The 16,106-nt window shown below is 44.0% G+C and overlaps 1 protein-coding gene across 1 annotated transcript in view; it reads right to left on the reverse strand.

Annotated features, from left to right (window-relative positions):
- Positions 1-5,873: 5,873 nt before the first annotated feature.
- Positions 5,874-16,106, reverse strand: part of reck (reversion-inducing-cysteine-rich protein with kazal motifs) — a 67,422-nt gene continuing 57,189 nt past the window's right edge. Inside the window, exons 17-21 of the mRNA XM_087845805.1 lie at positions 14,267-14,456; positions 10,262-10,472; positions 9,998-10,071; positions 8,935-9,090; positions 5,874-8,222 (exon numbers count right to left, since the gene is read on the reverse strand). Of these exons, the coding sequence (XP_087701931.1) occupies positions 8,010-8,222; positions 8,935-9,090; positions 9,998-10,071; positions 10,262-10,472; positions 14,267-14,456 (844 nt within the window). The 3' untranslated portion in view covers positions 5,874-8,009. The remainder of the gene's footprint in view (positions 8,223-8,934; positions 9,091-9,997; positions 10,072-10,261; positions 10,473-14,266; positions 14,457-16,106) is intronic.

Raw genomic sequence — 16,106 nt, forward strand, 5'->3', positions numbered from 1 at the left:
TAAGGCAGATCGCGCTAACATAATCTGCACTGTTAGTTGATTATTTACCTGCCGCATTAACGGGAGAGGACATGCAAACGTTACCGCTGCTGCTGGGTTGAGATTCACGAGTCCGGAGCGGAATTAAAAACACGACATTCATTTAAGGTCATCGCGTGTTTGTGAGCAAATGCTTTTGTATATTTGTAGTGTTTCCTCCCTTAAATGAAATATCTACTTTACAAGTATTGCAAGTTGCCCTGTTGTCATCCGTTCTCGTAAAGTGTAACCAAACTTTTGAGCGTTTGAGCCGCCGTGTTTCCTGCCAGGTAAATGACGCTCCACAACGTGGTGACGTCATTCGGGGCGACTGGAATCGATAAGGGAATCGTTTGGAAAAATGGCAAACGATTCCAAGGAACTGAAACAGTGGGAACCAACAAGAACCGGATTTTGATACCAATCCCTATTCAGTACTACAGAAATGTTTCTCTACCCTCCCCTAAACTGTGCCTCGATACAATCCCGTCTCTTTGTGCTTACGACATGCACTGCTAACTATGGGCAGGGCTGCACATACGTGGTCCGCAGGTGTGCATGAGCTGTCAAAATAAAAAACGCGCACCAGATAAGAAGTTGCAACGCGCGTTTGCGTACATAAGGACGGACGGACATTTGTTTAGAACTCTTAAAAATGTCGAAGAAGCTCCTTTAAGCAATTACTTTGGTGTTCCTCCACCTCCAAAGAAATGTCAGGAGGAGAGAAATGATGAGTGCACAGAGATGTGGTGCAGAACATGCCGTGAAAATCCCACTCTAGTGGACAACTTCTTATCTTCTTATCTTTTATTTTGACAGTGCATGCTATGGGACTTCATGTAGACAGGCGTGTTTTTTCCACAGGTGGACTGTTTACCTATTTAAAGAAAATACACAGAGATCGCTATTATAATGAATGAATCCATCGCCACTTGTCTTCCTATATTCAGAGGCCTTTGGGCTCTGGTGTCACAGTCCTGGGTCATGTGACCGGTGTGTTCTAGCTTCATTTCAGCTTATCTAGTTAAATCCTGTCTTGCTTAGGTTGCAGTTACAGTCCATGGTTCCCCTTATGTCTGACCAATAAGTCTCCCTTATTGTGTCTAATCTGTCATGTCTGAAGTCTGTGTGGTTCATGTTGTCTCGCTGATGTCACGTCTGCGTCTTATTTATGGTTCCTGTTCTACTTTAAAGGCGTCTTGTGGTCCATGTTGTTTTAGTTTCACTTCCACTGTGGCGTCATTATGTTCACTCTAGTCAGCTGTTTCCTCGTGTCTCCACTTCCTCTGAGTCTATTTAAGTCTTCCTGTGTTCAGTGTCACATCGTCTGTGTTACCTACCTCCCTGTCATCACAACCATAGTCTTCATTGTTATTATAGTTCAGTCACAGTTCTCAGGCTCCAGTTTTTGACTACCTGTAATCATAATAAAGGCTTCATTCACGTTCTCCTTGCCTGTGTCTGCTCCTCACACAGTCTGCCTCTGCAGGCGGTGACATCTCGTCTATTCTTTTGATCACTTCCTCTTTTTCATGCTGTCAAAATCAGTTCTGCTTTAATCACTCTAAACCCATTCGTTACTAATCCACCTCAGTGCTGTTCTGTTTCTTGTCATTCTGCCTCAGACGTTCATGCCATGGGATCTATATTTGTGTAATTTTATGTGCTTCATTCATCTTTGCTTCTATGATTTCTAATCCAAATTAGCCATTCATCTGAAAAGGCCTGTAAAACATCCTCAGTCTTCCTCACTGTCTTTGTCTACAGTGCTGTTAGTCTCCTCCTGATTTGATGATGCTGACATTTTCATCTGTTTCAGATCACCAAACACATTTTTATTTGAGGCCACTGCCCATCTTCAGCAGCTATACTGACTCCACATCTCTGTGCTGCTGGTCATCTTGCAGTCGGCCTCATTTTCAGCTGATTTATTATTATTATATGTTTTAATATACTTTAAAAAAACAGCAGTTTGATGATGCCGGAGCTTAAATAGAATATAAAGACCTTAAAATGAGTCCAATCTTAAACACATGCAGCAGTAATATTAATGACTTCTCTCTGACTCTTGATCCTTTATGCACCAATAATCCAGTCTTATATGTACTGAGGGGTTTTCATAGTGTTTTATTGCTTTTTAGAAGAAAAAAGAATAGCTTGAAAATGTTCTCAGCCTCTCATCACGTTCAGCCAATAATAAATCATTTTTGGTAATATGGTAGATATTTCTTCAACTACAGAGTTAATCATACTTTACAGTCCTTTGGCCAGGAAGGAGTGCAGACAGGGGACACCAGTTTTAATCTAATCCAGTTTATCTTGTTAAATAGTGCAGGAAGGTGTTTTTGCTTGTGTGCTCTACGTACGTGTGTGTGGTGGTGGGGGGGTCATCTCTGTTTGGCTTTCTATAAAAATCACCACACGCCTCTGCAGTTCAATAAGTATGATTAGATAGTGCAAAACTAGGTTCATGTCTACTTTAGGATAATGGGACGATTATCACATTGTGGTGGCCCACTTGGGTCTCCACTAGTAAGTGAGTTGAGTTCAAGGGCCATGCTCGATGTGAGTAGCCAGTTGGCTACTCACATGGCCAGTTCACCAGCAGCACATCTTTTTCGACCGTAAAGGGTTTTGTCGAGTTGTGTGGCACGATGTGTTCAGTTGATGTGTGGTGAGGAATAAAGTCGGAGTGGAAAGTTAGAGCTCCCGTGTCGTTTGTACCATAGCTCCACATTGGTGACCCTAGATTTGGACATGTTGGCCATGGATGATGCTGGCCTCGCCCTGGATGATGCTGGCCTCGCCCTGGATGCACCAGTGACCGCTGGCCTCCTGCCGCGGCTACGTTTGCCGTAGCGCTCAAGTTGTCGGACTTTTGGCTCCACGATCCCCCGTCATGGTTCGTTCACGTGGAGGCTCAGTTTGCTCTTCACGGCATCTCAGATGACGACACAAAGTTTCATCATGGCCTCGCTTGACCTGTTAGCCACCCACCGTGCAATGACCCTCCTCCGGGACCCACCTGCACACAGGAAGTTTGTCTCCCTTAAGGACCTGCTGCTTTGGCGATACACCTTCTCTGATGCCGAGGGAACTCTCGGGCCTGGATGGGGTGATGGCTCTGGAACTCATGGAGAGCATGTTGTCCTTGCTCGGCTCGGATGATGGGGGATTGCTCTTCATCCATCTCTTCCTCCGACAGTTGCCTGTGGCCGTGAGGGCCAGCCTCGCCAACTCCCTGTTTCTGGCAGTGAGGGATTACCGCTCCCTGCTACGGACCTGCCGACAGCACCTCCACCTGCCTCCCCCGGAGCGGCAGATCTGGCGCTGACAGCGGGAACCACTACACGACGGCACCGCTGGAAAGGCCTTTGTCCCACATGTTGCTTTCTCCCGTGTATGTCAGTGTCGAGCACGCTGCCATGGCCGCTGAGCAGAGCACCGACCCGGACGCCCTTGCCCTTTGGTCCGCGCAAACAGGCCTTGTGCTGGAGGGCACGTCGGTGTGGGATGGCAGTCCGCGTTTGTTGTGCGACGTTTCCACCGGTCGCCCTATCATTCCGTTGTGTTTTCGACTCCATCCATGCCCTGTCTCATCCGGGTGTACGGGGTTCGGTCAAGCTGGTCAACGGCAGGTTCATTTGGCCAGGCCTGCGGAAATCTGTGATGAGCTGGGCTGTGGCGTGCGTTCCATGCCAACACTCGACGACCCATAGACACACTTAGCCACCCCTCGAACCTTTCCACGTCCCTGGTAGGCATTTCGACCATGTGCATGTCGATTTGGTCGGCCCTCTTCCGCAGTCACAGGGTTTCACGCACCTTGACTGTGGTGGATCGCACGACCAGGTGGCCGGAGGCGGTTCCCCTGGTATCCACGACGGCGGAGGTGGTGGCCAGGGCATTTGTGTCGACGTGGGTTCGTATTTTGGTCCCCCCGCTGACATTACCTTGGACAGGGGCCACCTGTTCATTTTGGAGCTTTGGTCTGCCATGGCTGACGGCCTGGGAGTCAAGGTCCACCGCACTATACCATACCACCCACCTGCTAACAGAATGTGCGAGCGGTTTACCGGTCACTCAAGGCCGTGCTCCGATCTTCCTTAACGGGCAGCAACTGAGTCGACTGTCTTCCCTGGGTTTTGTTTGGGGTTGCACTGCGCGGTTAAGGAGGACCTCTGGGTTTCTCCGGCCGAACTCGTTCTTGGGCAGCCCCTCCGAGTTCCAGGAGAATTTTTGCCTGAGAGCCCCCCTCTGTGTTTCGATACCTCTGTGCTGTCTCTCCGTTCCCCAGGAGGCTCCTTTTCTGTTCCTGGCCCAGTGCACCACTGCCTGGCCGACATTTTTGTTCCGAGGTCGTTGGACTCTTCTTGGTTTGCTTTTGTCAGGCACGATGCCCATCAACCTTCCTTGCGTCCGCTTTATGACGGCCCATATAGAGTTCTTAAACCAGGCCACAAGCATTTCCTTTTGGACTTCGGGGGTTGGCAGGAGGTGGTTTCAATGGACCAGCTTAAACCTGCGCACGATCTACAGGATGATCCAGTGGTGCCGGCCCAGGCCCCCCACCGCGGCCCACCTGCAGCTGGACTGTTGGATTCTGCCTTTTTCTCTGAGGATTTATGTGTTTATCTAACATAAACACATAAATCCTGAACCTCGGTGGGTTAAATATGAACGACCCATCTTTCACTGCGCTGTTCACTATTTAGAGAGGTCTGGAAATGTCAGTGCAGATTTGATCACTTTTGCAGCAAATGACATAGAGGTTGTGTTATTTCTTTCCAGCCTTCAGGCTACTTTCACTGTAAGAGGTGGTTCTGCTTTTTCATATGTCCTCAAATTTTAATTTACGGTATCTTTGGAGTCAAACCCACTCAAGAAAACAGATAAGACAACAATTTGGTAAAAGGAATAATGAATAGTAACAGAGACTGAAAGGTCATGCCATTTTTTTAATTACAGAAACCATCTCTGCTGAGTACATTGATTACTCTAGCCCATTCCAAATAGGCCTTAACATTAAAAGCTTAAAATTCCTTTTCCTGAAGGGAAGTTAACTTGAACATGGTGCATAAACATTCATCTCACAATGCAGCAGCTATTTACCCAGCAAACCTAGCTAACTAGCTGCCCAAAGTAAGAACCTAGCCTCTCAGAACACGTTACACTATACAAATTACCATCTCTTTTCCTTTTTGAATAAAATGTAGTAACAATGAAGATGATTGTCTTTATCCTACAATGAATGCAAAATATTGTCTGCCCATTTGAAGAAAGCTTGAAGAAAAACCTTTTAGCATTCTCCTAGCATTAGCCGTTTTTAATCTTTACATGCTATGCTCATATATCATGTATGCAGTCATCAAATATACATTTTGCAGATTCTAGTGAACTAGAACAACAAAAAAAGGTCATTTAGCTGAGTTTTAAACTCAAGACTTGACAAATTAGCTAACAAAGATATTAGCCGGTTTATCTAGCTAAAGTTAGCATTAACGAGCTAACTGATAACTCTTACGGGTAATTAAGCTAAAGCCTTATGAGTTACCTTACCCTAAAAAGACAAACTATGTTTTGTTTTTAAAATATTTATTATTAGGTACAAGTTGCTAAAAATAAAGTAATGTTTCTATGTGTTTTTTTTTTATTTCTATACAGACTCCATTTAAATCAATCATGCCAGCTTTGACTTAAAGAGGAACTATTATGCCCTCTCTTCATATAACATATATGTTATATCTATATCTATATCTATATATAGATATATATATATGATATATTCTCCTAGCATTAGCCTTTTTTAATCTTTACATGCTATGCTCATATATCATGTATGCAGTCATCAAATATACATTTTGCCATACAATTTTATTATTTTATTTCCTCGTGTGCTTTCTTTAAATTCTGTGTTCCGGACACTGAATGATTACAAAGTACAGACACTTCTCCTCGGCCAATGAGAACACAGCATCTTTGAGGGCGTGGTCCTTAAAAAGACTGCATGTTTCAAACATTTAGCAAAGAGGGGACAGTACAACATAAACAATCAAACTGAAACTCATGTAGAAAACAGATGAATATAAAGCAAATCTACAAAAATAAAAATATAGAGCTAAACAACAGGACAACAGGCCTCATATTAAAGAAGAGAAGCATCATGTGAGTCAACAAAGTGAATGCGAGCACTTCCAAAAGGTTGAACTGTTGCAGCTTAGTTAGAACTTTTTAGTTATTTTATTTACTGTAAACTGAAATTAAACACTTTTACCATAAAAAAGCAGCCCAGGCTCAGTAAGAGAAAAAACACTTAGTTAGTAATAATAATAATGCTAATAATAACAGACGGTTCCCTGCTACAGAGCTGCCTAGCACAGTAATACTGTTAGATATAGAGACACATTGTGCTATACAGGCAGATACACACATAGAGAAAAACATATTATATTATGTTCTGGAGTAAACACATTTTATAATTGTCATCATGCAACAAAGAATAGCAACTATTTATTTCAGAAACATGGCACATAATCAGACAGATACATATAAAATATAGAGATTTTTCTTATATTGCATTTTTATTAATACTTCATATAAGACATAAGGCATACTGTGGAAAATCTGCCCACAGAGGATTGTGGGTAGCAACTGATTGTCCTTTCTGTTAGTGAATGGCTTATTGCTTCTCATATATATATAAACAGAAAACTTCCCTTTTGCTATTCAGAGCTACTGGATCACACAGGGAGTGATGGTCGGGCCTTTCTGCTGCTGTAGGGTTGAGTTTGAGGAATGTCAACAGGAATGGCAGCACTTTGTTAGAAGTGACGCTCATAAAATACGTCAGTTTAACTGACGGCATTAAACTCATTATTACAGGTTCTAATACCAGAAAAAGAAAAATTCAAACAATATTTCTTTTTAATATTTATGCTGAGGTGCCAGTTTAGCTCAGTGGGTGAGCAGGTAACCATGTGCCACGTGGCCGGGCAGGAGTGGCTCGTTTAGCCCCCGTGGGAAAGGCAGCCAATGGTGTGCAACAAAGACATGATTATTATCCTCATGTCGTTATGTGGGGACCAAAGCTGGTGCTCAAAAATCCAAGGTGGTCAAGTTATTCTGACTTTTTTTATTATTTATATTTATTATTTATTTAACCCTCCCTGCTTCTTCCTGTTAAGACGGGGTTTTCCTTTCCACTGTCAGCTGGTGCTTTTTCTGTGTTACTGTAGGTTTTCTACCTTATAATACAATCTATTAATGATATTTTATGAGCACCACTTCAAGTATAGTGTTACCAGGTTTGTTTGGACGAAAGCTTTATGTGATCAGGTGAAACTGACCAAGGTTTTAGATCACTGCTACGTGAAATAGACCAGTACCTGGGTGTCTGTCTCCCCTGTCCAAACTGGGAGCTTTTTCCACAGAAGACGGGCCGATGGCACGGACTGAATATCCTGGAAAAGTTGACTTTGGAGACTTTGTTTAGCCTTCAAACTGTGTTTGGATCAGTTGGGCTCAGTTTGAGCAATAATACTGCTGAGGTTAGAGGTTCAATCGCCAGGTCCACATGTGGCACACTGTCATGTACCACAGGCTTTAGACGTGTGCCCTTCATTATGTATGCTCCAACGTATGTTTACAATGTACACAGATACCTGGATGTGTGTGTGATGTCCTGCTTAACAAGGACACTTCGTGCAGTCTTGAATCAAACATACACATCAGCGCCCCCTCCTGGTGCTCCTGGGACGGACGGATAAACAGTGTCTATCACACACACATACACACACACACACACACACACACACACACACACACACACACACACACACTGGCTAGTCACTAAACACAGTTGATACAAAAGCTTTGAACCACCCTGATTGTTTGAAACGCAGGTCAGTCAATAGGAATGATTGTCATCACGATCTGTTCATTGCTGCCCACCACCCTGACTTTGGCACACTGGGAGTCACAGAGGCTGGCACTTAGAGCACTGCAGCCGGTGCAACAAGCAGACCCAGAAGGAAACACAGGGCGGGTGTCAGAGGCGACCGTGGCGTGCTCCCTGAGGAGCGGATGGAAGATGTCTTGATTTCAGAGGTGAGGAAGGCAGACAGCGGGACGTGGGACACCAGCGTGGGGCTGGCATAGTTGATGAGGGAGTCGATCTTCTCAGCCTCTTTACTGCAGGCTTCAATCTGCAAAACAAAACAGTATTTATACACAACAACAGTCACCACACGGTGCTTTATACTGGAAAAGGCCCAAAAACAGCTGTGAGCAAGGGCTTGGTAGCAGCAGGGAAAGCTGACTGCTGTGGTGGGAGGAAGACCCACTATGTAAGAAAACTGCACGTTAATAACAACAGTTAAATGCAAACACATAGTGAGGGAAAAAGGTGAGTTATGGGGAGGCCTAATCCCACTGAACCTCAACGATCCAGGCCTACATGCTTCATGACTCTTCTCTTTGGCCCATCTTCCACCCTCTCCCTCCCTTATCTTCCCTGCTGCTGCTTCTATGTTGAACTCTAACCCTCACAGATTTCCTCAGTCTTCTCTAAAACCTAAAGAATGGATTATTGTGGATTTGATCAACTGGTCCCGTAACGAAATAAAGTTGGAGACCTGACGTGTTTGGTTCATCTCCAACTTTCCCCTCAGCCTTCACCCGTCGACTACAGCGTCATATCCACACAGATAATAATATAACATAAATAAATCCAATAAAGCCTACAGAGCGCCACAGCTGCTCTTCTTGGGGAAACAACAAAGCATTGACACAGCTAAAGTGTAGCCTTTCACTGCAAACACTGAACACAATGATCACACATTCTCCTCAAAGTAAAGAACACATAAGCGTGTGCAGAACAACAGAGATAACAGACTATATCACGACGGTGTTTGTTACCTGCAGAGGTGTTGGCTGCTGGTCCATTGGGGCGATGATGACCACCAGCAGGTGGTCAATACTCAGGTAGCCGAAGACATCACACTGCGGCACTGAGATGTGAGGCCGCAGGATCTGAAGGACATCGTGGACCGTCACCGGCTGCTTCTTGTTCAGCTGCAGCGACAGACAGCATTACATTCATGTTGCTGTCCAACTTTCATACAACAGGTCAGTGACACTTTAATGCTGCCAGCACAGCACCACAGTGTCTGTCTTCACTGGAACACTGACACAAATATGATGACAGCATACTACAGAAATCAATGCATTTCTAGCAGTGCTGTCAGCGTTAATCTCGTTAAATGACGCTAACGCCATAACCACATTAACGCAGCACATCTCCCCTTTGTGGGGCTGCACAGCGCTAACGCGTCACCGCACTAACTGCGCTAACACGTTGACACTACTGGAGATTTGCTACGTTAATGTGGTTATGGCGTTAACGTCATTTTAACGAGATTAACGCTGACAGCACTGCTAGAAATGCATCGATTTCTGTAGTAAGCTCAATGCTGTCATCATATTTGTGACAGCATTGACAGAGTAGAACAGGCGCTGCTGGTTGTAGCCAGTTTATAGTGGATGCTTTGGGATTATGGTCCAACAGTGCCCACTGGAACCTTCAGTAGTTCTTCTCTGCTTTCAGTATGTTTTGAAAAATAAGGATGTGAATATCTTGAGAGAGCTCACGGTTTTATCTATTATGAAATGTTTCTGGTGTACACCTCGGTAATGAGACAGCGTTTATAGGCCATCAGTTGGGACTGAACCAGCTTCTATTTGCAGGACTGCTGTATATTTACTGACAGATTTCAGCTGGTGTCATAACTTTACACGCCTTTTTGCACCTCCCTTCATTTTACACGTGTCATTTCTCATTCTCGCACATAACTTATGGACATGTATGTACCTATAAGTCAAACCTAACAACACTGATTAAAGAAAATAGCACTTTGTCATCAGCATAAATCATTCATAAATTTGTTTGTTACCTAAACAAACAGCTGTGAACCGTCCGTACCTTTGAGAACGTGTTCATGCGCTCTTTGCTCCAGAGGATCTGCAGGACGCTGGCACATATGGGACAACAGGCTCCTGGATAAAGTTCAGAGAACATATTATAATAAAATGCATGTTGGCCTGAGGGAGCTGCAGTCATGCCAGGAACCAGTCCTCACTACTGTACCACCGTGCTGTCCATGACGCTACATAAATGTCATGTACACAGTGTCATTTGTTGGCTGAGCCCAGTTAACCTTTTCATGGATGGAGCTACTCCACTCACCTGGTGGAGTGACAGGGTGGCAGCCTGGAGTGGACAGACTCGGACATGAAACCAAACTGCAGGCTGAGTCCGGGGCCACGTCAGAGACGGCCCCCACAGCTCTGCAGGGGGCCTCGTAGTCCACAGCGACACGGTCAGAGTAGGCGCCACACACCGTGTTGTAGGTCTCGCCGTTATGGCCACAGACTTGTTTTGGCTTTCTGCAGCCTTCCTGAGGACAGAACACACCAGGCACTATTTACATTATGGGAAGTGTATTTGTTCTTTTTGTACTACACATACAACCAAAAGCTATGTTTAATGTACTGTTAGTCTGATAAAAAGCACCAGACTAAAATGTACCTTTGTTGTGTTTTTGAATTTCAAATGGACAAAACTGTGAGTCATCTTCATCAACAAGAAGGTCTTGAAAATTTAGAAAAACAACAATGAAATAACTAAACTTCTTTTAGTTATGAGTAAAAAAGAAGAGAGTATAGAACAATACCAAACCAAAGAGTAAAACAGTGAAGTGTCGGGGGCGTGGCTAAACATATGGCTTTTGGTGAGCTCCCGCCGTAAAATCCTTAGAATTATACTTTTACTCCACGAACAGTGAAATTTACCACCTGTGGCCAAAATATGCCAGCGAAGAAGGCTCTAAAATTAAAACGAACCCTTCTCCAAATGAGGAAGACGATGTATCGTATGCTAGTAGTCAAGCTAACTCAGCAGATGAGCCTGAGCCACGCGTAGGCGAGAATACGGCGCACAACATGGATGTCATTCAGATTCTCCACAAGATCAGAAATGACTTTTCCACGAAGATTGATGTGGTGCTGAAAGCCACACAGGACGTTAACAGGGACGTGCAGGCAGGATGAAGCAGAAGTGCGAATTAGCAACGTAGAAGACACAGTTAGCTCAGAGAAAAGTCTGATGCACTTGTTAAACAGGTAGCTCTCCTCACAAATACACCTTTGTCCCAAGAAGTAATGGCTTCTTCACTTAGAAGCTGCAGAACAGACTCCAATGAACACTTCAGATATACATGTTCGTGAAAATATTTACTATCGCTGGGAGACATGAAGAACTTGTTAGTTGTATTTTGTTCTTTTAAGATTGCTTGGTTTGGTCTAACTGCTCCCTTATTTACACTGAATCGGTGATTGCACGGGGGGAGGGCTGTCTGGTTCGGGGTGATAGCTAAGGAGATTTGTTCATGGCAGATTTTCAGCTTTGTGTTTGTTTTTTCAATACTCCTCCAAACATGAGGTGTACCACACACAGGAAATCAACAACATCTCGCTCAACCTTAAAAACAGATTCTAAGTGACACAATCATGAGTATTGTAGGTTCAGATGACTCCAAATAAGAAGTTTAAACTTCTTGGAGTGTAAGGGGGATGGTAAAAGTGACTAAGCTAAAGCAGGTTATTACCAGGCTTAAGCATCTGAAGTCCTCAATATTTTTTATCCAGGAGACCCTTCTACTCAGAAACGACTGGGTGAAAGTACAAAGGAGATGGCCAGCAAACTACGAGCGTCCTGTTTCCCATCTCCTTCAGAGGGGTCATGGTGTTAGTTCACAACTCAGTGCGCTTTCAGGTAAATAACACTATTTATGACAGAGCGGGTAGATCTTTGGTGGTCCAGGGTGCCTTCTTGAAAGAAAATATAAATTTGGTTAATGTCTACGGCCCCAATGATGACAACCCATTGTTCTTTGAGAATGTGTTTTTGTTAATGGCCACCTTTCCTGATAAGATCATATTGGCAGGTGACTTAAATTGTACCTTAGACCCAAAGACTGATCGCTCGTCAGATACCTCACATTCTCAAACAAGAAAGAAACTACTTCAATATATAGAAGATTTGGAGGACTCAAAGTCCTACCAGAACGGAAGGCTCATGCTACTCTTCAACATTTAAAACCCACTCTCAAATAGATTATTTTCTCCTCATCGTTGTTACCTAGTGTAACTGACAGTATTTACGGTAGTATCGTTCTGTCAGATCATGCCCCAGTCTCGCAATTTTATAATGTTGTACACATGAACAAACACATTTTAACTGGCACTTACACCCTAAATGGTTACAAGAGTCTGACTTCATAAAATTCATAGGAGAAAACATTGATCTCTACTTCTCAATAAATAGAAATCAAACCAATGCAACCACCAGGGCCTCTCAATGAACCGCTACCTTATTGTGGTGGAGGGGTTTGTGTGTCCCAGGGATCCCAGGGGCTATGTTGTCTGGGGGCTTTTGCCCCCTGGTAGGGTCTCCCATGGCAAATTGGTCCTGGGTGAGGGACCAGACAAAGAGCGATTCAGAAGACCCTTATGAATAGAACATCGAGGGAACAGTTTACCCTGCCCGGGATAGAGTTACCGGGGCCCCGCCCTGGAGCCAGGCCCAGGGAGGGTGCCCGAGGGCGAGCATCTGGTGGCCGGCCCTTAGTCCATGGGGCCCGGCTGGGCACAGCCCGAAAAGTGGAGATGGGCCCATCCTCCCACAGGCCCACCACCCGCAGAAAGCCTGCTGCCCCCGCGACCTGGCCCCGGATAAAGCGGAAGAAGATGGATGGATAGAGCAGGGGATATGGCCAAAAATATTTATCACGATATTTATTTGAAAATTTGCGATCACGATATAACTGACGATACAATTGATGCGAGACAAAATACAATGTTCCTGGAGCTAGACTGGGGATGTTGAGTAACTGGAGAGAGAAAAATGTAATGAAAATATGCAACTAAATTTGGGAATGTATACAGTATAGACTATCCTGTACTTTTGTTTTTTATTTTATATATTTTTAATTTCCCTTAGTATTTTTTTAATTTGTTTTTGAATGTCTTGTTTTCTTAGTGCTTTCTTACTGCCACATATTCAAGGTGTTTAAAGTGTTGGATGTTTATGAATACAAAATTCAATAAATATATGTTTACAAAAAAAACAGTGAAATGTGGATTATTAAATATTAGGTCTCTCTCCTCCGAGTCTCTGTTAGTACATGAGTTAATAATTGATCAACAAATGGATTTACTCTGCCTTACAGAAACCTGGTTACAGCAGGATGATTATGTTAGTTTAAATGAATCAACACCCCCGAGTCATTCTAACTACCAGAAATCTCGAAGCACAGGCCGAGGGGGAGGTGTGGCAGCAATTTTTCACACCAGCCTATTAATCAACCAAAGACCCAGATAGACTTTCAATTCATTTGAAAGGCTGATGCTTAGCCTTGTCCACCCCAGCTGTCATTACAGTCGGCGTCTTCATGAAAGTGCAGACACGACAAAAGACACACTGTCGAAGACTGCCAGAAATGATTGATAACTAATAATTCAATGCAGAGTGAGTGAAAAGAAACAGTTAGGCTGCAGTAGGCCTAGGCTACTGGGGGCTCCTCATGATGCACTAAGAGGATTCAGGGTCACCTGGTCCAGCCCTAACTATATGCTTTATCAAAAAGGAAAGTTTGAAGCCTAACCTTAAAAGTAGAGATAGTGTCTGTCTCCTGAATCCAAACAGTTCCACTTTTCAATGCCCTGTTTACGGTTTACAAACGCCCCAGCGCTCTGAGACTGACCTGCTCAGTTGGGGTGATAGAATACTACGAGGTCTTTAAGATGAGATTCACAGGGAGCCAGTGAAGAGAAGCCAATATGGGAGAAATATGCTCTCTTTCTAGTCACTGTCCACGTTTGTTGCAGCTGACTGAAGGCGTTTCAGGGTTTTTTATTTTATTTATTTATTTTATTTGCTTTTGTTGAACCTTAGGTTAGGGCCTAACTGAGAGCATAAGTAAACCTTTACAGAAGTCCTTCTAATACTGAGAGGCTTTTAGCTTTAATAACACTGAAGACGTCACATGACTAAGTCTCCTGCTTAAAATAAAGTGACAAAAACAACAGCAACAAACAACAGCAGATTCTGAACTCTTAGCTCAGCAGTTTCCAGTTTCTCAAGGTGAGGACAATCCCCCTGAAAACACCTGAACCTCTTTGTGGAACATACCTGGCAGCGGCCCATGTAGGCCAAGATTTTCCCAGCCTGGTGCAAATGGCACAGACTGCGGTGGTCGCTGCCCTCAGTGTCGCAGGCTGGGTCCTCGCTGTTCTTGTCGCAGGTTGCCGCGTGCCCGATGCACTCATACTGCGGACAGTCCGACACGTCACTCAGACACACGCGATACTTTGGGATGCACCTGCCAAAGCACACATAAACATATAGTATAAGTATTTGCCCCCTGAGCGCCCCTGATTTCTTAGTCTGTTACAGATTTGCCACACCTATATGTTACAGGTCATCAAAATAAATATAATTAGATTAAAGACGCACGCTTTAATCACATATGGGCAGATTAGCCTGGATAACTCTTTCCCCTTGAAGTGAAATAATCATTTAAAATGTGCTTGTGCTAGTGTGACCACGAAGTCAAATGTATGCAAATCCTTTATCACAGCACTGCATGTATATGACTCCATTCTGTCCTTTAAGGAACTATGTGTACACAATTTCCAAAGCTGCAATAAAAAGAGCAAATGAACAGGAGCAAAGCTTTTTCTTCTGAACACACAGGACCTCGCTCTATTACCATAGCAACTGAAAAGTCTGGGCTCGGCGAATCATGTGTTACACACACCTGAGGTGGATCGCTCACTGCATTGTTTACTCTGAGGAAGCAAAGAGCTTCAGCGCTCGCTCTGTGTGTGTGTTTAATATTTTATTACACCATTGTTGCACCAACACAATGTGAACCAAATCAAACTGAGCTATGAGCTGATGGATCACAATCGATGCTGTTTTGCAGTTCTTGTTGGTCTCAGCATCTTTTACAGATGCTTCACAAATACAGAATTTAAACGTGCTGATCTTGTATTAGTAACAAAATGAAGCAGGATGCAGTTTTAAAATAGATTAATCAATAATAATTATAAAGTTATTTGCTCATAATTTGATTATTAGCTTAGATGAGACACATATCTACTGATAGCCAAGCTGATATCAGAAGGTTTCACCCTCCCTGGCAGCCACTCTGAACTGATCAGTTTTTCCGTGTTCAAGACTCCTCTCACTCCGCTTGTTTTAGGTTATCCCTGGCTCCAGCAACACGATCTCAATATTGACCGGAGGAAAGATTACATCTCTGGGTGAGGAGATGATTGTCACATGAACTGCTTTGATTACTTGGTGATGCCATTTGGGTTGGAGAACAAATTGTTTGTAAAAGGGAAGAATTGTGAATTCCATGTGAAAACTCTTTCCTGGATTACATGATTGAGCAGGGGAATCTCAAGCCTGATCCGGTTAAAGTTCAAGAAGTATTTGACTGGCCCAAGGCTTCTAATTGAAAACAACTTCTATCACTGTTTCATCCGGGACATTAGAAGAATTGCCTTGCCTCTCGCTCACTTGATTTCTCCCACAGTATTGTTTCAGTGGGACCAGTTAGCTCAGACTGCCTTTAACCACCTCAAGAAACCCTTCGTCTCGGCTCCTATCCTATCACTACTGGACCTAACACGCCAGTTCATCATGGAGGAGGATGCCTCCGACCCTGGGGTGGGAGCTGTGCACTAGAAAGACCATGAAGGTAAGCTCCACCCCGTGCTTACTACTGTTACTCCTGCAGAACAGAACTATGAAGTAGGGGACCTGGGAACTCCTAGCCGTAATGCTTGTCTTGCAGGAGTGGCAGCACTGGCTCGAAGGAACTTCAAAAACATTCATCGTCTGGACCAATCATAAGAACCTAGCCTATCTGCAGTCCGCCAATTGGCTAAACGCCCGTCAAGCCACGTGGGCTGTTTTTCACCTGTTTCAACTTTTCCAACACTTACAGGCCTTGTTCACG

Source organism: Neolamprologus brichardi, chromosome 9 (assembly GCF_056152115.1).
Source record: "Neolamprologus brichardi isolate AB-2024 chromosome 9, ASM5615211v1, whole genome shotgun sequence".
NCBI lineage: Eukaryota > Metazoa > Chordata > Actinopteri > Cichliformes > Cichlidae > Neolamprologus > Neolamprologus brichardi.